The sequence below is a fragment of the Delphinus delphis genome, chromosome 7 (genome assembly GCF_949987515.2).
Source record: "Delphinus delphis chromosome 7, mDelDel1.2, whole genome shotgun sequence".
Taxonomy (NCBI): domain Eukaryota; kingdom Metazoa; phylum Chordata; class Mammalia; order Artiodactyla; family Delphinidae; genus Delphinus; species Delphinus delphis.
This window is the reverse complement of record NC_082689.1, coordinates 29527827-29552365: the sequence shown is the minus strand read 5'-3', so window position 1 is coordinate 29552365 and position 24539 is coordinate 29527827. Positions and strand designations below refer to the sequence as shown.

At 38.2% G+C, this 24539-nt stretch overlaps 1 protein-coding gene across 2 annotated transcripts in view; it reads left to right on the top strand.

Moving 5' to 3' along the window:
- Positions 1-24539, top strand: part of ADAM23 (ADAM metallopeptidase domain 23) — a 163687-nt gene that overhangs the window by 116246 nt on the left and 22902 nt on the right. For both annotated transcript variants that reach the window (XM_060016230.1, XM_060016229.1), the window contains exons 12-22: positions 460-550; positions 2882-2930; positions 5240-5339; positions 8675-8746; positions 9342-9431; positions 10744-10824; positions 15976-16026; positions 16721-16784; positions 17773-17878; positions 20798-20917; positions 22492-22660. In XM_060016230.1, the coding sequence (XP_059872213.1) occupies positions 460-550; positions 2882-2930; positions 5240-5339; positions 8675-8746; positions 9342-9431; positions 10744-10824; positions 15976-16026; positions 16721-16784; positions 17773-17878; positions 20798-20917; positions 22492-22660 (993 nt within the window). The remainder of the gene's footprint in view (positions 1-459; positions 551-2881; positions 2931-5239; positions 5340-8674; positions 8747-9341; positions 9432-10743; positions 10825-15975; positions 16027-16720; positions 16785-17772; positions 17879-20797; positions 20918-22491; positions 22661-24539) is intronic.

Genomic DNA, 24539 nt, shown 5'->3' with positions numbered 1-24539 from the left:
TTTTATGACTTTTTAAAAAAGTTATTTGCTCTTCTGCCTATGTTAGGTTTAACACATCCCAAAAGTCGAACCAACCAAATCTAAACCTTGGTCAATACCTGAATCTATTATACCAGGTTATCCCAGTAGCCATCATTCAGTGGAGACCTCTCTTGACAGATTTGTAGTAAGTTGAATTTATTCTTGGTTTGGTATGAACTGAAATGGGACACAGCCTTTTATGATTTTATGTTTCCATGTGAGAACATCAAGTTCTGAGAGATGCCACATAGTGAGAGAGGTTTTCTGCTTCTTGGGCCCAGTTGCAAGGAAGAAGCGATAAGGAGCATAAGCCGTCTTTTGATGCTGTGAGGCTCTACTTAGGGGACTGAGATGAAATGTGGTGATGACTAAGAAATAATAACTAGCTTTGTGCCCTCTCTCAAATGTTTCCCACACACTTTCAACTCTGAAAAACAGTATGGTCTTCCAATGGCAGTGGCACAAGTATTATCGCAGAGCCTGGCTCAAAACCTTGGAATCCAGTGGGAACCTTCTAGCAGAAAGCCAAGTATGTACATTGACCTTCTTACTTTCATGTGCCATTCTGTCTGTATAATGCATGTCCGGTCAATAAAGAAATATTTTTCATTTCTAAGTCATAATTCCTTAACTGTAGTGTATTCCTTCCTCTAAACAATGATAAGATGAGCAATTTAAGGTAATTCTTAATCTGTGTGGGTTGGAGGAATGTCCCTGTCAAAGTCCATAAAATCATACTTTCTCAGGGCGTGATCCGCTCTTTCTGACACTGCAGGATGTTGGGGTGGGTGGTGGTGAATACTCGCCCTCTGGATTCTAACCAGTTGAGTGTAGCCACAAGATGTCAGTGAAGCTCCACCACAAGTACAGTTGGATCAGAAAATAGCTTAGACCTAGAGTTAAAAGGAGCTCAACCTCTAATTAAACGTACCCGTCTACTTACCTCAAATTAAACTTACCCACCTAGTACCATCAGAAACATTGGAGAAGCTTCCTGTACAGGCAGTCCCGTCCTGGAACTTGTAAACATGGGGACAGATGATAGAGGATAACTCTCCTCTACTGGGCAGGCAGGCCAAGAGAAGCAGCCACAAATCCCATCCAGTAGGAAAACACAGCTGGTGACTGTTGGGTGTCACTCTCCTCTTTGACCAGAGGAGATGCAGATGGAAAGACAGGGCTGAGATTCTAGTGGCGAAGTGTTGAAGGCCCACAATAATTTTAGGGGGCCCTTGAACGTTTTTAACTTCCTTTAAAATCGGTATAAAATCCAACTTGGATTAGATTCCTCTTTATATCAATACACTAGCAAAATATAATTTCTAACACACTTTTGTGGCAGAAGGCAAAAGTGCCTAGGGCACACACAACGAGATCCTGTGGAAAGAAAAACCTGAGGTATTCACTCCTAATCTGTTACCTAGGAATTAAGTGGAAATCTACTCCCCTCAGTGAAAATATCAGATGCTAGGAATAAAGGTCCCCCTCTCTACCACAGCCTCCCTAAAGAAGAAGAGGACAAAAATCTACCTTAACATTATCCTATATTTTGTACTTTTTGACTACTATCAAATAATTGTCATTAATACACAGTGTTATGGAAACTTGAAGCAAAATATATATCCAGGGTGTCTTGATTTCCTTTAAGGGCATATTAAGTCATCACTTTATGGGTACATTAAGTCTGGTGGCATTGAGCAATTCTCCACAAACTTTCATCTATTAATTTCTTGCTCAGAGTATTTGCTTTCCCAGGGAAACACATAGTACACATCAAAGGAAGTGATTCAGGTTTCACTGGCTGGCATCAATACCTGAAACCAGAAAGGAGTAGAACCAGGTTTATGTCCTTGTTTGAAAAGCCTGGAGCCAGGAAGAGGCCAGTGCTGGGGGCAGCTGAGAGATATTGCTGAGTCAGGTGATGGAGTAGGGTGAGCGATAGGCTTCATTACTAATGCCGGGCATAATTCCTTCCTAAAATTCTTTATTCCTTTGTGAATTGTTTGTTTAGGTAGATTCGTTCTGTACTTTGAATTTTTAAAGATCCATTTGGAAGTCTTTCTTTAAAAATATCTTTGTCTATCATAGGAAAGAGAATAGGAAAAAATAAATGAAAAGGACAGCCCGTCACAATACCCATATGTCCATCTGTCGTATCTATGTTAAGTTTATGGTTGTTATTTAATTTAGATGATTTTACATTTCTATTTTAGATTTCTCTCTTTTGCTGAACCTTTTCGCTTAGTGTTCTTCAAGTCTCTGGCTGATTCTTGCTTTGACTCCAGCAAATTGAATTCTCTCCTCTAACGTCCGGTGTGGTCTGTTAGCAGGACTTCAGTGAGGGCTCATTGCATTTGTGCAGTAGAGCTTTGTAGTTCCCAGAGAGCACACAGACTACCATCTCATGTGAGCCCCAGAACCACTCTGGGAGACAGAGAGATGCATTCACATTTTAGAGGTGGAAACACTGAGACCCAAGAAATGCTAAGTCACTTGCCTATGAAACTCTCTCATCACACAGAACTTGGACTAAAACTCAGGCTTTACAGTCTCTAGACCAGGTACTTTTCATTAAACATGGCACTAGGAACTTAATTGAATTCTCTGAGTTACAAAAATGGAGAGGCGCAATTTTATTTCTTGCAGCTGTTGTCTTAGGAAGCAAGCTATAGTGTTGGAAAGGGAAAAGAAATATTGATTTAAAGGAAATAGGTTTTGTTTGGTGAGACTTCACATTCTGTACCTGTCTGACATGGAATTGGTAATAAGGAACTATTTCAAGAGCTGTGATGCAAATTAAAGATGTGACTTTTGTTGTTTCCCTCTTCTTTTGTTGCTTTTTATTGTTTCATTGGACTAGAATGTGACTGCACAGAATCCTGGGGCGGCTGCATCATGGAGGAGACGGGGTAAATTTTCATTGTAAACGCATTTGTTATATACCTTTTACTGAAATTGTTACCTATAATTAGATACACAGTCTCTCAGGTACTGGTCTTTTAGGCTAAGCCTTAGAATAAATTCAATAATTCATTGTCTGATACTTTAAAAAATGAAATGGCTAGTTTACTTTATACTTTAATTTTTTATTCAAAGTTGGTAATAAACGTAAAATAAAGTAACCACTTCTACATCTATTAACCCTTAAAGGAAGCACATGATTAAATGCTTCTAAGTTTAGTGGATGCATTAATTTTTTAGTACAGTTAGGATAAAAGCTGGTTGTCTAAACTGTCAGTGAAAACCAATTTAGTCAACAATTTATATTTTAAGGAACTCGTAAGTAGACATGTTTACTGTAATAAAATTGTACTGCATTCCTTATATAATCAATAAAGCTTTTTTAAACAAATTAAGACAGATTTATCGTGTCTAGGTGGTCTTCTACTGCTAGACATTTGAATAGTTGCTCACCTAACTCCTGTCTCCTATTGTAGATCATTTGGAAACTAGAGGGTTGCTGTTGCATCTGTGAACCAAGGCCTAGAAACATTGCCCTCTTTCCCAGGGACCCCTGCCTCCTGGGAGCCACTGCCGCAAGGCCTCCTAAGCTAGAGCCCACTCCTAATAGATAGAAGAGGTTTCCTCACTCATGTGTCTCTCCCACTTCCTTTGCCCATGCCAGACATCTGCTCAGCACATCACCGTTTCTGGTCCTGCCCCCTCCCTGTGATCCCCAGTTGCCAGAAGCCCTGACCTACTTTTACAGAGTCCCTTCCTTATTTGTGCACCAGGAGTCCAGGGAACAAGAGGTGTGTGAGCATGAAGGCTTGAGGAGAGAGTCAGCCTTTATGCTTGCTACTTTAGAACACATGTTTCTAGAAAAGTAATTCAAACTTGAAACCGTTAGCTTTCGTGTTCCCCCTCCCCTGAGGCTTCCTACAGACGGTAACACCATTCATAATACAGGTTTTATCGGGAGAGGCCTTCTGTCTTCTAAACTTCCAGTTTCTAAATAGATTTTTAGACTGACTACCCATAGGATATAATAAAATTATTTAAGCTTAATTTGCATTTTCTCAAGTATATGTTTCTACATAGTTCTTGTAAGAGATCACTGTCAACAATGGTAGATTTTACCTGCTTCCATACACTACCCTCATACATAAGGAAATATAAATCTATTGGATCACATCCTAGAATAAGTGACCTAGTACTCTCAAATCAAGTACTATGACAAATATGTCCAAGGAATCAATGTGTATGACTCAGTTTAACCTTGACCATACATATAATATTCCCTTATGTACTGACACAGTGATAGTAATTTGATTAACTCACAAAGAGGTTCACTGTATTCCTGCAAAATCATGAATATTACCAAATAATATTTGAATTGGAGAATAAGGAGCTATAACCTAATTCTAATTCAGAAGGCGCTTACCCTAATTCTGTTTTGACTGTGTGTATATACACATAAAAACATATATAGTCTAACACATCTCTTTAGGGTTTCCTTGTTTACCTCAATTGTGTCGCTGAAGCCTGCAATACACAATCCTTAATCAGTTGACCCTCACAACTTCCTTCTCCAAAGTAAAATCTAGTAGGTTCCCAAGTTCCTTTTATTCAGGACAGAGGCAAAAAACCCCCCAAAAAACCCTGCTTATCTTTACTGAGACAGAGTGAATAAAAGTGACTACATTTTTTTTAAACATCTTTATTGGAGTATAATTGCTTTACAATGTTGTGTTAGTTTCTGCTGTATAACAAAGTGAATCAGCTGTATGTATACCTATGTCCCCATATCTCCTCCCTCTTGCATCTCCCTCCCACCCTCCCTATCCCACCCCTCTAGGTGGTCACAAAGCACTGAGCTGATCTCCCTGTGCTATGCGGCTGCTTCCCACTAGCTACCTATTTTACATTTGGTAGTGTATATATGTCAGTGCTAGTAACCACATTTTAATATACAGCCTAGATGAAGTTTGGAGATGAACTTTTCAAAAACTCTTTCAAGCCTGAGCACAAAGGGGCTTGACTGCTAAGGAGATTGTAACCTAGCCCCCCAAATCTGTGATTTTCTTTGAATTTCTATTTTTACAGACTCTACCACACATACTTACTTAGTAGTTTGAACATAAGTGCCTTGTCAAAGTTTGTGTAGCATCGTCTGGATCCAGAGTGATGATTTTATTCTAATTCAAGGGTTTTAATTTTCTTCTCTGATGACTGCTTTCGGTAAATTTTTTACATAATTGATTCTTTATTTCCTCAGGGTATCCCATTCCAGAAAGTTCTCAAAGTGCAGCATATTGGAGTATAGAGACTTTTTACACAGAGGGGGTGGAGCCTGTCTTTTCAACAGGCCAACAAAGGTTAGTAATTTAGAAAGTGTAATTATTTCTCCAATCTTTTTACAATGGAATTATGCCAAATATCAGATACTTGGCTTGGAAAGCAGGTTTCTTTCCAATCAGATTAATATTTAGTTATAAAAGGCTTTATCACGTTAAAGATTAAGTCTCGTTTAAATGAATTACAAGACCGTAGTTTCACTGTTCTGAAACTCTGGTGTTTCAGTGCCAGCTGTACCTCCTCTTGGCCCTCCCCTCCAAAAAACAAACAGACAGTCCTTCAATTAAAATATCTTTGAAATGTTCTTGTTGGTGTCTTCATTTGCTGCTAAGAGATAGTGGGTTAGATTAAGATACATTACTTTAGCCCGTTTCTCTGACAAAAATTCTATTTCCCCTTGACATTTTCTCTAGGGGTATAACTAATTTCTAGGCTTTTCTTACTTTGTTTTTTTTTTTTGGCAGGGGGCGGTATGTGTGGTCCATTCTCCCAGATAGAAAGCATTATTAATATCAGCCAGCCAAAAAATGACCCAAAGTATTCATGGACCCCATAAATACAGGCATATATATATATATACATATATGTATATATATATGCATATACGTATATATATATGAAGAGATATATATATCTTTACTTGGGAAGGTCCACATTGTCAATTGGCATTTCATTAAAATTTATATACACAATGTCATATTCTCTTATCAACAATTCCTTAATTCAAAAATTCTGAAAATTGGAAGTATATTTTATGAGTTTGCAGAAAACATAGTGGACGGTACAACTTATCCTGAACTGAAAATCTTTATTTATCCCTCATAGTGTAAGTATTCTTAAGTCTTACTGCACAAATGTTACTGCACAAATGTTAATGTGTTTGATTATAGGGTGTATACCAGACCCCTCAGGGCTGTTATACAGAACAGGGTAAATGCATCATACTTTTCTAAAATCCAGCAAAGCCAGAATTCTTAAACTCACAGGCTATAGAGCTTTTGGATATGGGACTGTCGACCAATAACATGTTTAGAAACGAAGTTGCTTAACAGGCAAACGGACAGGATTGATGAGAATTAGAAGATGGCATAGACATTCTAACATTGCACATTTCATATTTCTTTTTAAGATACTACATCATAAGTCAAATATAATCCATTGCTGTACAAAATGTTTAATGACTCTGCAAATTGAGAGAGCAGTGAAATCATGTTAGCCTTTTTTAAAAAAATCAGTGTCTGATGTCGATAACTGTCAGAATAATTTATTCCTATCCCCATAATTAAGTGATACCGCTAAGTTAGGGATGATACTTTGATGCCTGACAGCTGTATAAAATCTCAGTAAGGCTGCAGAAAAAGAAACAGGAATTTTAAAGTGATCTTGCATCATTAAACTCAGCTCCCTGCTTTTCATGGCATCGATCTCAATGCAACAGAAATCTGAAAGCTTCAGAGTGTTTAAAATGGGTGCAGTGAGTAATAATGAATTAATGTGAGCTGTTGACATTTCTGAATTGCAAGGTACATGGCTAATTTTACCTGCCTTGCAGCTCACCAGCTAATTATAAGCATCATGCCTGAGGAAACAACACTGAGTTGTTTGAAAATACTAAGATCTCTAGTGTGTGTATAAGGATCCATCATTAGATTTCTGAAATTGCCTGTGAGTAGAAAGCAAATTATTTGGATAATGTGGAAACTAAATAAAAATACACATACATCTTCAATTTTAAAAATTAGTAAATATGGAATTCTTTCTTTCTTTTTTTTTTTTTTTGTGGTACGCGGGCCTCTCACTGTTGTGGCCTCTCCCGTTGCGGAGCACAGGCGCGCAGGCTTAGCGGCCATGGCCCATAGGCCCAGCCGCTCCGCGGCATGTGGGATCTTCCCAGACCGGGGCACGAACCCGTGTCCCCTGCATCGGCAGGCGGACTCTCAACCACTGCGCCACCAGGGAAGCCCTGAAATTCTTTCTTTTTAAACAACATATATAGAAAAATTTTTTAAAAGCTGCTATGGATTATAGTGGAATAATTTATATGTATGTGTGAAAGAACTGACTTTCTTCCAAGTGTTGTAGCCAGTGGATGTATGTATGCAGGTTTTATGTGTTATTTTTACATTATCTAAGTGCATCTTTTCTGTGCTCTGGGAACCTTCTCAACTGCCATGTTTGCCATATGGTTTGTGATAGTGACCTGTCTCAGGATGGAAGAAGAGTCCTAAGAATGAAATCGAGCAGTGGGTTACATGGGAGTCCTGATATAAAGCACTACTCATGTTCCAGTCTGCCTTTCCCTTTTCCATTTTCTCCTCCCTCTTGATCAAAATATCACAGAGATGAGGACTGTTGATTTTAGTCATTGGCTTTTCCCATGGGGAAGTCCCACCCAAGTATCGTGGAAAACTTCCTTGCTCCTTATAACAATTTTCCTTTCCTGGAAGTGGAAGGAGGATCAGCTCTTTCTTTGGTGGACTCAGTGGAGGGCAGCTGTTCCTTGGGTGTGTGCTGCTGTCCCTCATATATATGGCTCTGAGCATTTGGGTTGGGATGTCCTGTTCTAATCTTCACCTGAGTATAGTAGATATACACAGAAAAATCTTGCCCCAGGTGATGGGAAATAGGAATGTTTCTTATAAATAATCAGCTGCCTCAACAACTGGTCTGTAATACAGTTTATTTGGCAAGCAAGTTCATAGCACCAGTAGGGTGGATTATTCTAGAAATTTGACTCTACCATTGCTCCAGGAATGATTGAGAAATTTCTATACATATGTGCATATGTCTGCACATTTACTTAATATGATTCAGCCAGTGCAGATTTCTTTTCACTGAGAATGATGGGCATGGATTTCCAGCAACAGTTTTTTCCCCTAAGTTTATTTGCATTTACTTGATGGCATATATCAGATTTAGCTGTGAATGAAGCATTTTTATCTTCTTGACAGTTTTTATATCTTCTCAGCTGCCTGGTTATAAGTCAACAAATTAGGTATCTGTGAGTCTTATTAGCGTGCATTTTTAGCTCCATTAGCAAATACGAAAGTGATCTATTCCTCCTGACAGCTTATTTCTCTGAAAAGTAGCTCTAATGGTAAAGGTCATCTCTGGAACCCACTACCGGAGAATCCTCCAAGAGATAATACCCCATTTAAAATATGTTTTTTAGAAGTGTTATTAATAAATTAACAGTGATTCTCACACAGACACATTTGTAAGATGCCATAACAACAGATCACAGAAGAATACCACATGATGGCTGATTACAAGGCCATGTGTGTAGCCTGATTGGAGTGTTGATTTTCTGTGGTGAATTAAAATGGTTTCCCTTTATCTTTCTAATCTCTTTCAGCTATTTGAGCCCACAGAATGTGGAAATGGATATGTGGAAGCTGGGGAGGAGTGTGATTGTGGAATCCATGTGGTAGGTATAAGAGATCTTTTCTACCTTCAGCACATCTACCCAGAGTGCAGAAGAATAGCGTTAGTGGGAAGTCTGCCCCATCATTCATTGTGGTCTTACTGCCTTTATTTCTGAGCTCTCTCATCAATGCTTAATCCTAGCTCAGACATGTTAGAATTAATCATTGGCTTTGTCTGAAGAAACCTAATGGATTCTTCTAATCAAATTCGTATCTCTTAAAAATTCATAGCTCATATTCATCTCAGACAAGTTTTACTAACTCATGAAAATTCTTTCTATGTTGTATATTAGTTTTGTCTGTGTAAAACTAGATTGAGTATTAAGAATACAACAGAGCTAACCTAGGGTTGGGTGCCTGCTAAAAAATAAGCTTACTTTTTGGTAGAGAAACCCCTTCTTAGAAGATCATACTTTGCTGAGAAGTACAGCCGGAAGGAATCTATCATTGCTTAAAGTGGTTCATTCTTTCCTAAAAGATTTGCTTACTATTATATACATCTCCTCACATGGATTACGCATAAGTTACACGTGGAGAGCATGTTGAATGACCAGTGGGTAGGTTTCCTCACTTACTCACGTGAAGTGTTTTCTCTAGGAATGCTATGGACTGTGCTGTAAGAAATGCTCTCTCTCCAATGGGGCCCACTGCAGCGACGGGCCCTGCTGTAATAACACCTCATGTCTTGTGAGTTCTCTGACAGTTTCATCTTTCTTACCGTTGACATATTAGCCAAATATCTCAATGTGTACATTGAGTATTTGTACAACTTGTCACAGTCTTGTTGATCGACACTGTGCATATTAGCCTGGCGATTTTGTAGAATCAATAAATCTATCCAGATTCTGTGGGTTACAACGATTATCTTTACTATGATTCACTACCAACCATTCTATTCTCTGGTACCTCCCTAAGAAAATAGATCTATAATCCTTCCAAAATAAACATTGAGAATTGCTCTACTATCATGAGTGAAAACCAAATTAAATAGTTGAATAGAAGAGGGACAATTCTTGTGGTCTTTTTCTAATAAGCCCTACTTATAACCTTTTTCTTTAAAACTCATCCTAATTTATTTTAGACCCTGAGCAGAAAACCTAGTGCTCATGTTTTTACATTTGATATTTAAAATCGCTTATAAAGGCAAGAAAGCTAGATAAGGAGGTAATGTATGTATGTACGTATGTATGTTTATATGTGTATATGCACAACTTGTGTATGTGTGGACACACAGTTACTTCCATCTTTAGAGACCTCTGGTTAATTTTTTAAAAAAACGTTTTTTTAAATTTTCCTTTTTCTCATCTATAAAATCTCTAATATCCTTTAAAACCATAAAAGTATATGATTTAATTTTATCCAACACCAAAGGGATATTATGCATGTGGTAATCTAGGCGATTCTAGCTTAGTTTGTACTTGCTTATGTCCCCAACCAGATTATAAATTGCCTGAAGATGATGGACTCTTTCCTTCATCTTTTACCCACCCACCACCCAGAGAAACAAAATGCCTTGTATTCAGTAGGCATTCACTGGCATCACTGAAGGAAATTCATATGAATTAATTGAAATCTGCCTGTGTATATTTAGCTAAAGCAAGACTAATATCCAAGCTAGTTGGTAAATCAGTGCAGGTTGGGTGTGCATATCAGTCTTCAGAGAGATCCTAAATGTTTATATTTTAGTGTTCTGTTCTTTTGTCTTAAGCCACACCGGTGTTTCTTCTTTGCATAATTGTCATCGCAATGTTTCCCAAAAATAATACTCTGAGATAGTGGATTTTGAAATCTGAACATGTAATGCCTTGGTTAATGATTCATATTTACTACACAGAGTGGTATTTGGGTATTATCTTTATCCTGGAACTATCTTGCTGATTCATAAAAAGAGTTTGGCGGTGGTTATGAAAGGATGTCATGATTGTTGGTGAATATAAGAATGTTAACTCTTTGAAATATTAATTAATACTGGTTCCTAACATTGAGTTTTGATTTGCAGTTTCAGCCGCGAGGGTATGAATGTCGGGATGCTGTGAATGGGTGTGATATTACCGAATACTGCACTGGAGACTCTGGCCAGGTATGGCAAACTGAGTTTTAGGTAATGCATCTTACTTGCAAATACATATTGTAAAGCTTTCAGTTTGGATTACGTGTGTGAATATGATTTGGTTCTTTTGTTTTTGTTTTGTTTTGCTCTGTTTTCTAGTAATTTCTAGCTCCTCCCATGCCTTTATTTTAGGAATGTTTATTGTGGTTTTTTGGACCTAAAAAATCTCTTTTCTTCCAAATTTCCCCTTCGTAATTAGTTCCCTTTATATTGCTCATATCCAACGAATTGATTTTTCTTTCCTGGTCCCCACATCTAAAACAGTACCCTCACACTGATAAAGCTATTTTCAAGCATTTTTAAGCCACAAAACCCTTTCTTTTTTTTCTTACATCTTTATTGGAGTATACTTGCTTTACAATGGTGTGTTAGTTTCTGCTGTATAACAAAGTGAATCAGCTGTACGTGTACATATATCCCCATATCCCCTCCCTCTTGCGTCCCCCTCCCACCCTCCCTATCCCACCCCTCTAGGTGGTCACAAAGCACCGAGCGGATCTCCCTGTGCTATGCGGCTGCTTCCCACTAGCTATCTGTTTTACATTTGGTAGTGTATATATGTCCATGCCACTCTCTCACTTCGTCCCAGCTTACCAACAAAATTTTGGATGGAAGCCCAATGTAGAAATCTGGGAAGAGTAGCACTGCTGTGGTTGAAATGGGATTGGGAGCAGAAGTCTCCCTTCCTGAGCTCTGTTACCATCTCGCTCCACTTATGAAGCCCTGGCTTCATGGCCCACACACTTTGGCATGATCTTCTTCACATTAAAATTATCACATTATCATTAAGGTTGCCTTCCGGCATTCCTTCTTTAATTTTTACATTTTTAAACATTTATATTGTGTTGTTTTATGTCTTTATTTGTCATTCAAATGATCATTTGTGGAGCCCCTGCTCTGTGACAGCACTGCTGTGAATGCTGGGGTACGGGAGGAATTGAAATAGAAAAGTCCTTGCTCTTACGGGGCTTGCATTCTGCTGGATGGAGAAAGGCAAATAAATGAACAAAACCCCAGTGAGTACAGAAGCATGGCTTCTTCAAGAGATGGAATGAAAGCAGGGATAGCTGGGGAATAGTGGAAACAATTCAGAGAGGAAATCAGGAATCAGGCAGGGAGGGGCTTGGTAAGAATTTTTGACTTCATTCTACCTTCATTTCTTTCTAACGTTATTTCAAGAGCATTTTCTCATGCTGTGACACAGTTTTTATAGATATCCTCTTTACAGTTGCATGAAAGTCTGCCATGTGGATTTACCAGTCACTTCTCCATCCGGTGGTGGTAGATATTTAGATTGTTGGCAGTATTTCATTATTATGATTAATATGGTCGTGAATCTCTGCATTTTTAAGAGTGTTTTTTGTTTGGAGTTAGCACCTTAGGACAAGTTCTCAGGAGTGGAGTTACCTGTTGCCAGGTAGGGCTTCTGGTAGAGTACAGTTAGAAGCCAAAATATCATCTTTGCTATTGCAAATAGCCAAGTTGAAAGCCATAGCTTAGTGTGAGGGCTAAATGGGCCTCTTTATAGATCCCAGACTCAGGCTATAGCAACACGTTATTGACAAAACTGGGCCTGGAATGACCTGTCGGTGCAGAGCCAGCCCTTGCCTTATATGCCATGGAGGAGCAATAGAGAGAGGATGATTTATGTGAGTAGGCAGGAGAAGGATGGCAGGACCAGGCCAGAATGCCAAGTTACTCTTCTCAAGTTTATCAAATCAGCCAGCCAACCAACCCAACCGTTCACTCTACCTGCCTGGAGAATCGAGTACAGGAGCAGAGAGTAACTGGAGTTACACTGAGTTCCCCTCCCTGGAAGGAAACGTGAGGAGAGGAAAACAAAGGTTCCTAATTAACCTTTTTGAAAGGTTTTGGTATGTATCATCTGAGGCTCGATTCAAGTGGATATAGTACAAAGGAATGGTACAGTGAACTCTATTCAGGCTGTTATTCTTCTGTGATTTTTATGCGTATCTGTTCTTATATATAAATATGTAAATAGGTTTCTCTGCAATTTTTAAATAATATAGTGGCAGAATGTAAGAATTGTGGATTCAGTGTTTTATGACAAGTGTACTGACATTCTTGATATACTGTTTCACTGAGTTATATTTTTAGTTTTGTAGAATAATGCTATTTTTATACCCATCATATATGGTTTTGGTTCTGTGTGTTCAGTTCTTTTAAAAGTACAGTTTTTTCATTTCAACCTTTAACTCTTGAATTGCCATAGACTTTACAATAAAGATATTTTTTTAAAGATGTGGGGAATGTGTTTTGTTAGTACCATGAAATACGTCATCAAAATGGGAGTATAGCACAATTTAAAATAAGTACATTTAAAGGCTATTGCACTGTGAAAGCCGGCCTCAACTGGACCTTCCTGCACAGCATAAAACTGGGGGCTCAAATGGCATTTAGAGACTGAATCCAGAGCTCTGCTCACAGGCAGAATAAAGTACACAGATTTATGGTCCCTCTGCTTTAAATATCTCCAGACAACGAGAGACATCCATAATTTCCTTTGTTAAACATTTCAGTGATAAGCAAGTGGCTTTTATTAGGCTAAACGAAAAATAGATTGATTAGAAATCTTCTTCCATGTAGCTGTGACAGTTTATAACAAGAGCTTTTTTTTTCTAATTAGTGACTCCTACTAGTTTTTTCCTCTTGAAACATCGCAAAAGTCAAATATGAAAATTGTTTAGCCCCTGATGTACCTATTCTAGTAGCAACATTTCTTTTGCATTTTTGTCCAGCGTGGTTGTGTTCATCTTGGAGTAAGTGAATAATTATGTTAGTTGATTAATAAGAAAATGATGGTGTTTTGAGTGGATTTGGATGAAAGAGGCCCAGGGATCTCTGTTTCTGGGCAGTTGGTCCAGTAAACCAACTTCTCATGCTGATAATTACATCTTTTGAAGAGTTACCATTAGGTTGAATGAAAGCTTGTATGAGAGTCAGTTGTTCTTTAGAAAGATGTAGAACCAAAGCATTTAATCTCAATGTGTTCCTTAATAAGTTACTGCTTCTTCGCACTTCTAAATTAGTTCTGTTACCTTTCTGTAGTGGCCATGATAAACACCTTGGTGTTGCAGAATAGAATAACTTAATTGTGTCTGTGTGGGTCATTTATTTATTTTCTCAGTCAGCCAATAGTCATTGAGCACCATCTCAATAATAATTGAGCCAGTTTTGTTCTAGGTGCTGGGGAGGCAGCAGGGACAGAAAATCCCTGCCTGCATGGTGCTCGCATTAGGATGCAGACAAAAGACAAGCAAATACGTAAAATACACGGATCCTCAGTTGGTGATACATGTTATGGAGAAGAAAAAAAATAGGGAATGGGGAACAGAGGATGCCAGCATGGGGAAGGAGGTTATGGTTTTGAAGAGCACGGTTAGAGAAGGCTTCTCTGAGATGCTGATAGTTGAGCAACGTCCTAAAAAAGGTGAGAGAGCAAACCAGGCAGAAATCTGGGGGAAAGATTGGAGGAAGAGCAAGGACAAAGGCCGTGGGGTGGCAACATGGCTGGTACATTCACGTAGAGTCAGGTATTTATGGCAGAGAGTAGGAATGAGGTCAGAGAGATGAAGGTGAGGTGGGGGCCGGCATAGGAGCAGATCATGATGAACTTGGAAGGCCAGTGAGTAGATGGGGAAGCCATCAACAGAGGAGCAACATGAGGTGGTTTAGGTTTTTCAAAGGACACTCTGGTAGCTCTATAGCCTATAAGGAGAGTAGAGTGGAAGTAGGGGAATCAGTTGGAGGCTGTTGCATAATCAGAGAGATGAGAGATGGTGGTGAGAGATGGTGGTGGTGTGGACCCGGCATTAGCGGTGGAAATGGAGAAAAGTCACATTGCAATTATATTTTAAAGGTAGAAGCTACCAAGATTTGTTAATGGCATAGAAGGAGAGTGTGAGAAAAAGAGAGGAACATAGGATGACTCCATGGTTTTGGCCTTGAACAGTTGGAAGAGTGGGACTGTCATCTACTGAGAAGGTGAAAACTAAGGGAGGACCTCAGTGGGCATTGCTATGTTTCTTATTCACTTGCCACACCCATGTATTTTTTTTTCCTTTTGGTATTTGTTTTGAATGCTGTAGCAGAGCCTTGACTTAATTTTTTTAGCTCTCTTAAATGTGGTAAATGAGATGCACAGAAAGTAAAAATTTTAATTTACTCAGGGTAATGTTGGGGGAAAATGAAATTTTCCTTATTTTTCCTTATAAAAAATGATTTGATAAATAGACCTGGAAAAAGAAAGAACTGTCACATCATGATTGCTCTAGTAACAGATCTGTAGTTCAAGAGGTCAGAAATGTAATGGAGACACAGCACTTATATTGAGTTGAAGGGCCGTGTCTTTCTTCTTTCTCAGTCATGTGGCCTAGAGGTGAGCATCATGGGTGCCACATGCAAATCTGACATTTTCACAGGGCTGAGCGAAGTCTTGTAAATTAGTTCCTGAACGTGTCCACTCCTGCATAACAGGCTGATTTGTTCCCTTCATTATCCGTTTTAATCCCTTCTACTTTTAACTCCACGGGCAAGTGAACGTAAATTATTATTTTAGCCCATCTCATGGAAAACGGAGAAACATAAAAAGCACCCACTGTATGGACCTAATTGATTGATTCATTTTTACCAATAATTGCAGAATAAATTTGGATAACCTACTCAAAGAGTTACTCATGTTTTCCTAATTATAGAGTCACCATGCTTGCATTTTTAAAATACTTATTATAGGGCTTCCCTGGTGGCGCAGTGGTTGAGAGTCCGCCTGCCAATGCAGGGGACGCGGGTTCGTGCCCCGGTCCAGGAAGATCCCACATGCCGCGGAGCAGCTAGGCCCGTGAGCCATGGCCGCTGAGCCTGCGCGTCCGGAGCCTGTGCTCCGCAAAGGGAGAGGCCACAACAGTGAGAGGCACGTGTACCGCAAAAAAAAAAAAAAAAAAAAAAATACTTATTCTAACTTTTACTGATATGAATGATCTGTAGCACACAATTCACAATAGTAAAATCATGCTTACCTTCTTTTGCATTTTAATATATTGTACACATAATCTGAAGATACTTCACATGCTGAATGTTAACTAAAAAGGTTATATTTTTCAGTGCCCACCAAATCTTCATAAGCAAGATGGATATGCGTGCAATCAAAATCAGGTATGCTGGGCTCTAGGTTTTAAATGGGATTTTATAAAAAGATTAGATTTCAAGGTGTTTTTTTTTGATAAATGTAATTTTGATAGGGAATTGCAATTCAAACAACAGTAAATTATTGCAGTGGTCTTCTAATTCAGAGTTGCTTTATGTCATATAAAATACAAATATGTTATATTTATCTCTGGGTACAAACTGTCCAGATTGAGGGTGAGGAAAAAAATGTAATGGCTGAAGAATTAGAAATCTAATTTATTGAGTTGTGACTATCTTTTAATCATTTCAGCCTGTCTCTGATGGGAAAATATGGTAATCTGTTGTAATGTGGGTTTTTTGTTTTTTTTTCCTGAAGCTATGTTATAACCTAACCATTCACATGCAAAAAAAGCTAAAAATCATATTGGTATCACCCAAAGAAATGTCTCAATTTTTTTTCCATAAAATTAAAAAATTTAGATAGTTAGTTGGATTTAAAGAGCTGTACTATGAGGTATGTTTTGTGTTTTAAATTTTAACTGTCATTCTTATGCTTCTCTTAAGATGTTTATGGTTTTTATTTTCACTGTGAAAGTATTAGGGTACCGAATGAAAAAGAAAACAATTTTGTCTGAAACAATGAAAAGGAGACCTTGCAGTGAGAGGTTGGGGGAAAATGGAACTGGCTACATGTGCCTCATAACATATGTTCTGTCCTCAGGGCCGCTGCTATAACGGGGAGTGCAAGACACGGGATAACCAGTGTCAGTACATCTGGGGAACAAGTAGGTCATGTTTCCTGCTTGCTGGTCACACACAGGTTTCTCTTAATATTCTTCACTGCCAGTCTTGCTGAAAGAGATGTACAGCTTGGGGTGATTAAAAAACAAACAAACAAACAAACAAACAAACAACTAGAAAAGGCTGAAGAGAATGGTGAATCTTAGTTACAAAACCACAGCAAACAACTGCTAATGTTGGAGACTTGTCATCTGAACCAAAAAGTGCCAATCAGTGATTGTGGCTGTGACAGAAGGGATGCTACACCCACCTGCAAAGACTGGGTTGAGTGCAGTGGTCATGCTTATTATCCAGCCACTGGCTGATTTTCTTTGTACCTTGGATTTAACATTCACCCCCTCAAGTTAGCTTTCTGTTCTTTTACCCTAGGATAGAACCAGACTTTTGTTGTTGTTTTTTTTTAAATTCTATAATTGATTATCTCAGTTTGAAGTGAAGAAACACAAGTACTTTGTGAGACGCAGACAGATAGAGATTCGGGTACATGGTCGTGCTTCTCAGTACGTTCCCTACATGTCAGTACACATATTCTCTTCCTGACATTTGTAGTGCCTCGCCAGTGAACTTCAGTTCATGAGGGCCAGGCCGGAAGAGAGAGAAATGGCTCTGCCTTGCTGGCAGAGGCTGGGTCACCTACCAGGAAAAGAAAGTACACAAAAGGAGACTAGGACCCATGCACAAGTGACTTCAGTGTTTGGCAAATGTCATTTAACTGAAAGATTTACTTTCAGTGCGCCATTGGTTAAATTTTCAGGAATTTTAGAAGCCAGTTGACATCATAGTCTTAGTTTGAAATTAGCCATGTACTACACTGTGGAAATTTACACTATGGAAATTGGCAAGTGCTACAAATTAGGATTTTTTTTTCCTTTTTCTGAAACACCAGTTATTAAAATATTTACTGGCACACTCCCAGTTATGGATAGCAAAGAGAACTAAAATTAATTCTCTTTTCTTGCTCATCTCCAAAAGAGGCTTCGGGGTCTGACAAATTCTGTTATGAAAAGCTGAATACAGAAGGCACAGAGAAAGGCAACTGCGGGAAGGATGGAGACCGATGGATCCAGTGCAGCAAACAGTGAGTGGTCAGCTCTGGGAGTATAGTGAGTGGACTTGGAAACCCTGGTCCAAATGTAAAATGAGCACAAAATAAATGTTACCGATTTTTTAATAAATATTCAACTACTTAAAATTTTAAAGTATGGATTTTAAAAATACATTAGTATAGCTAGAGGCAAATGGCTATGAACTAAACTATTTCTGTGGTACAGACTCACACCATTTCTGTAAAATTCAGAAAAGTTCTTGCATGCTGTATTTTACTTGAAGCTTGTTTTGAAGAGATACTTTGCCAAGGTATTTTAAATTAATAGTGGGTTTTAATTCTCTACTTTTGCTAGCAGAAAAGGCCTATGAAAGTACTAGTATACATGGAATTCTACAAGCAAAAGATATAGCCTGTATATATAATTTGAGGGACCATTTAAAGTGAAGTAATATATATACTTAATTATTTCTCGAGTGTAACACCATTTGATTTAATTAAACATCTAATGTCTGTATTAGAGTTTTGTTTTCCCTTCTAAAAAGTAGCTAGTCAGTGCATATTGGAGGCATCTTTACTCAGGAAATGAGATACTTTCAGAGCACGTTGGTAGTATTTTCCCTTGATTTGGTGAGGAAAGTTAAAATTGTGATTTAATAGTTTATTAAGGTTAACTCAGTGACTTGGATCTATGGCACCACTAAGTGATACACCAAAGCTCCTCCGTTTTCCTTCCATAACAGTGAGGATTCTTCTCCCATTTTGAAGCAGAGCAAGGATTTAAGGGAAGTTTTATTTCTCTAGTTAATGGTCTCTAACGTACTTTAGGAAACTTTGCCATTCTATGTAGTCTTTGATGGTAGGTGAGGCCTACTTTTAAATTTAAAGTTAAACCAAAATAACAGAACAGAACTTCCCATCTGATGTCTCATGAGTGAGTTATAGATGTTCTGAGCTGTTCAGTCCTCGAGGTGCCAGGGAGGAAATGGGGACTAAAATAGTCAAAATCCATGGGGTTGGACACCTCTGGATTTGATTAGCTTCATTCATTAAATCAATGTCATAGACAAATCTGATCATTTCTCTGTGCTTCTGTGAATTCAGAAAGTTGGGAGGCATTGTATCAGATCATTGTAGAAGATAACTTTTGAATATTTGGCAGTAGAATAGCCAACCACCAATGAGTTAAAGAAAATAAATGCATGTTTTTTTAAACTTTAAAAAACTGGGAAATATAACATAGAAAAGTGATTAATATACAAATATACATTTTGTCAAATAAATGCGAAGTGAACTCTCATGTAACCCCTATGTGGATCAATAAGTAGAACATTCCAGAAATGTATTCTTCCCCCTCACAGTGCCCGTGTCTCTCTGCTGGAGGTATTGTCATCCTGACTTTTCGGGCAATTGCTTTCTTTCTTTTCTTTAGAGATTTACTGCCCAAGTTTTCAGCCCTAAACAGTATATTTTGCCTAAAGTTTCAGTAACTTTATGTAAAAGGAATCATATCTCAGGTATTATTTTGTATTTTGCTTAAGTTCATTATTTTAAGAGTTTTCCATGGTATGTGTAGCTGTTGGTTCATATTTATTGTTCATTTGTTTCATTTTCATTCATATTTAAATACCTTGATTTGTTTCTCCATTCTATGTTGATAGACATTTAGATTGTTTCCATGTTTTGGCTATTAGGAACCATGCTGCTGTGAACATTCCGATACATGTAACTTAGCACACATTTGCACATACTTTTCTAAGGCCTTTCCTGGAAGAAAAATTGCTAAGTCATAGGGGATGTATATTTTCAGTGCTCCCAGATGATGTGACACTGTTTTCTAAAATGGTTGTACTAGTAAACCCTACCATCGAGAATTTGTATATGAGAATTTTGTTGTACTTCATTCTCACCAATACTTGGTATTATCAGACATTTTACTTTTTTTTTTTTTTTTTTTTTTTTTTTTTGCGGTATGTGGGCCTCTCACCATCGTGGCCTCTCCCGTTGCGGAGCACAGGCTCCGGACACGCAGGCCCAGCGGCCATGGCTCACAGGCCCAGCCGCTCCACGGCATGTGGGATCCTCCCGGACCGGGACACGAACCCGTGTCCCCTGCATCGGCAGGCGGACTCTCAACCACTGCGCCACCAGGGAAGCCCCAGACATTTTACTTTTATGTATTCTGCTGGGTGTGAACTGCTTTATTATTGTGGTTTTAATTTGTATTTTCCTGATTACAAATGGAAGTTAGCACATTTTCATGCATTTCTTGGACATGGATGTCCTTTTTTGTGATGTGCCACTTTAATTCTTTGCACGTTTTTTAAGGAGTTCATTGTTTACTTCGCTGGAGGTAGGTGCCCTCATGGTGGGTGAGTCGTTTAACAATGTCGCTTAGGACCCAGATGATTTCTGCCCCTTTTCTTTGTAATGCTTAGCATGTTCAATTTGTGTCTTTACATTTGTGAATTCACGATTGCAAGACGAATGCAAAGGCTCCACACTCAAAGGCAGGAAGCAGAGGTAGGAGCAAAAGGTCTTCTCCCTGTCAGGCTCTAACCTTTCATCCAGAGCACAGACATCTCCCCAGCAATCCCTAGCTGCCTTTTCCTCACATCTCAACACCCAGGGGCCGCTCTTAGCTCCAGGAGGTGGGAAGGAGGGATGGCTAGGAAAGTGGGTGTAGCAAATGGGGGTGCCATGATGAACTCAGACACCAGTCATGAGCCATCTTTCAGGGCTGGGCACTTTGCTACACCGAAGAAACTGTGATCCTGTTAGCAAGGAAGGAGGGAGTCCTTACCAACCAACAATATCTGAACAAATGCTTTTATTTAGAAGAAAAGGGAATATTTCCCATTTAAAAATATTTATAGACTGAATAGTTTCGATTTTTTCAGTTTGATTCCTCCTGTCTTGTTCTTCTTTTTTTTTTTTTTTTAATACGTTCAGCGATGTGTTCTGTGGATTTTTACTCTGTACCAATCTTACTCGAGCTCCACGTATTGGTCAACTTCAGGGTGAGATCATTCCAACTTCCTTCTACCACCAAGGCCGAGTGATTGACTGCAGGTAACACATTAAATGTTGGAAAACCTAATGAATCGCGAGAATTACAAATTTAGAAAAATCAAGGGAAATGATAACTTAGATTTTATTATCACCTTGCATGTTTAAAGTCATTTAAAAAACAAAGTTATATACTGATTTGCAAATTATATTTGCTTAAAAATTATACCAGTTATTAGTAGGGAGACATTCCTTGTAATTATAATCTTAAAAGTAGAATTTTATGGTATTCATGTTGACACATGATTGAAGTTTTGAGCATTGAAATATGTCACTCTCTGAAAACTGTGTGTTTTATTTTTTGTGACAAAAAATAAAGAATTTAAGCTATACTCTATGTAACATGTGTCTGGTTTAGAAGATGGCTTAATTAATGCCTAATCACATATAGAAAATATACACTAAAATATTATTTATAGCTGTAGTCAGACATTTGATGTCCGGTTATCTGTGAGTACAAGGCACAGAAGATATGAGGCTTATTTTTGAACACTGGGAGTCATATTATATTTTAAATAAATATTGTTCCCATTAAAGTAGTCGTAATTCTAAGATGCTATGCCCTCATTCAGATGATAAATGTCGTTGCCCAAAAGACTTTTGGGATTTCCCCCTACAGAATTGCCTTCAGGGTCTGCAGTGTTTATCCCTAGTATTCCCCAAATAGCAAACCTTCATCTTATATGAGTGAATGAAAGATTTGGAAACATCCCAAAGTAATTTTGAATAGAATTTAGTAAATTGATTGGGTAACCAAATTGGATATTGCTGTCTTGGTCAAATGGTTGCTGATTTTCTGTCTTTTAAATGGCTCTAAAGACTATTCTAACAGTGTCATGGACAATAAGATCCTTCCTGGAATAAATTTGTAGTCCTCAGATCTAGATTACAGATCAGATTACTTTGATGCACAGAAGCTTCCTTTGAATGTGTAAATTTTTGCATGTCTTTAGATACAACAACCTTGTTAAATTATATTGTTTTATTCTAAACTAGCATATTTTAAAAATATTCAGCAAGGTACTTAATTAGTAATTATAACATTGATTATTATTCAAATTCAAGCTGTCCTTCATTTTGAGATTTTAGAATTATATGTATCAATAGAGAGGAACCGGCTTATTTTTTTCAATCATGAATAGTCCAATCCTCTAAAGTAATAATTTAAAAAATATTTTCATTTGCTATTTATGCTCAACATCTGCCTTTTTGCATCGTGAAACAGCTGAAAGTCTTGAAGAGCTAATGATAAGATTGCTCGTCTTGTTCTTATGCACACCTCTCCCCTAGTTTTAATGTTGGTCTTGAAAACAAGGGAAGTTTTAGAACAGACTTTGTGCAAATGACATTTTTTTTGTTCTGATGAACTGCAGTGTAATAATGATAGTGAAAGACAGTTTCTTTTATTTAGGGGAGGTGGGGAAAGGGGGAAAGGAAGAGAAAAGTAGAGAAATGCTAGAAGAAATCCATGTCCTCTGACAGCCTCTTCAGTTTCCTAAAGAGCAAACCTCATTCATGCTGATGTTATATTTCTAAGTCTGGTGCTAATGGTTGTATGACTATTCTTCTCTTTTTAGTGGTGCTCATGTGGTTTTAGATGATGATACAGATGTGGGCTATGTAGAAGATGGAACGCCATGTGGCCCATCTATGATGTGTTTAGATCGGAAGTGCCTACAGATTCAGGCCCTGAATATGAGCAGCTGCCCTCTCGATTCCAAGGGTAAAGTCTGTTCCGGCCATGGGGTAAGTAGGCATCAGTGTCCAGCCCAAATCTGAAGTTGGAGGATACCAAACATTGTCTGGCATCCTCCAGCTTCACAGTGGTTGGAATTCCAGTTCAGCCATTCTCCTTCCGTGACTGTTGTTAATATCTATGCACTGACTATGATTATTTCCTTAGTATCCTTATCTGCTAAGAATAACTCCTATATGTGTTGATATGGTTTTATTTTTGTTGTTTCTTTTACCACTGGCTATTTGTAGTCACTGCAGTCTCTAGAGATAGCTTGGTATCCAAGGAGTTGGAAGAAAATGTATGTGGTTCCTAAAGAAACTGTAGACCCCATGTGACTGCTTTGTACCATTCACAATAATATACAGTCTCTCAGTAACTGCCTTCCGGCTACTCAACATGCATACTGAGTATCTATGTGTGCAAGATCACACTAGACTAGAGGTTGGATCACAGCTGTAATTCACGTGTTTAAAGTTGTACGGTGATGCTTGGACCATTGGCAGCCAAAGAGAAGATGTACTTTCTATGACAACTGCATGTAGCTTTAATTCTATGCACAAAGTGTTTGGGCAGATGCTTCCTGGCAAACCGAGGTTTAATACTTAAAAGCACATTTTAATAATTATTTAAATTGGGTTTAGTAAAAGAAAAGTAGTTCAGAATTTAAACAGCCTTCTGAAATGGAAAAAAACAGACATGAAGAAACTCAGAGTGATCATCTCAAAGGAAGATGCTGCAATGAAGGTAAAAATAATCCAAAATATAGATAGCTAAACAGGTGATACGTTGTAGAACAAGGTAGAAAGACATAAGAAGCTTATGCCCAATGACTATGATTTCGTGTTTGGTTGAAATCATAGGCTCACTGGGAGGCAGTACAGCCTAGTGGTCAAGAACATGGATTTTGTGGCTAGAAAGAATCCTGGGTTTGAATCCTGGCTCTGCTTCTTTCTATCTCAGTGACTTTGGGCAAGTCACTCAACCTCTCTCAGCCATCAGGGTGCTAGTGTGAGTATTAAATGAGATGCTATACACAAAGCACTGAGCGTAAGTACCCAGCACATAGTAAATGTAGTAAATATTCAATAATTGCTACAGTAAAGTAAAAGCACTGGGCAGACCCCTCAGTTATTCAGTTATTGTTCTGAAAGCATTATAAAATTTATTGCTTTAAAAAGGCGCATGAGTCTCCACTACCCCCCCACTTTTTCATCTTGTTAAAAAAGGGGTTAAATTCAGCCTGTTAATCATAATCATGGTGTTATGTCATTTCAGATTAAAAAGCTCTTATTCCAATAAGCCTAAATTCGATTTTATCATCTCTAAATAATCTATCTGCGAATGTATTTCACAGGCAGATGAGGATTTAACCTACTCTGTCTCTAGTTTGTGGATGGTTATTTATTTCATCTAAATTACACATCCATTCCAGCATGCTGCTTGGTCCCCAGAGGAAGAGAAAGGGACAGAGATCGCTCTAGGATGGTCTTCAGCCTGGCTGACTGAGACAGGAGTGATACCGCGGGCAGGCAGGGAAGGTGGGAGGGTGTGTGTTTGGCTGGCAGAGTGCCCCCTAATGACTTCTGTGTTGAGCGTGGTGAGATGATGCAGTGCATTGGTGATTTATGCCTCCAGGTATTTCTGGCAATGCCTCTTAAACCCAGTATCGCTTAATTTCTTGAGTTAAGCATATATGTTTCTACATTGTCAGACATTTGTGTACTTAAATAATATCAACACGAGTAATTAACATTTAATTTAAAAATTTCTTCCTTTTATTCTTGATTTTTCTATAATTAACTGAAAAAAACCATCATCCAACTATTGGATCTATACATTGTTTCCCCTTGTCTAGTGTTCAGAACCATGGGAAATTTTTAAAAATTC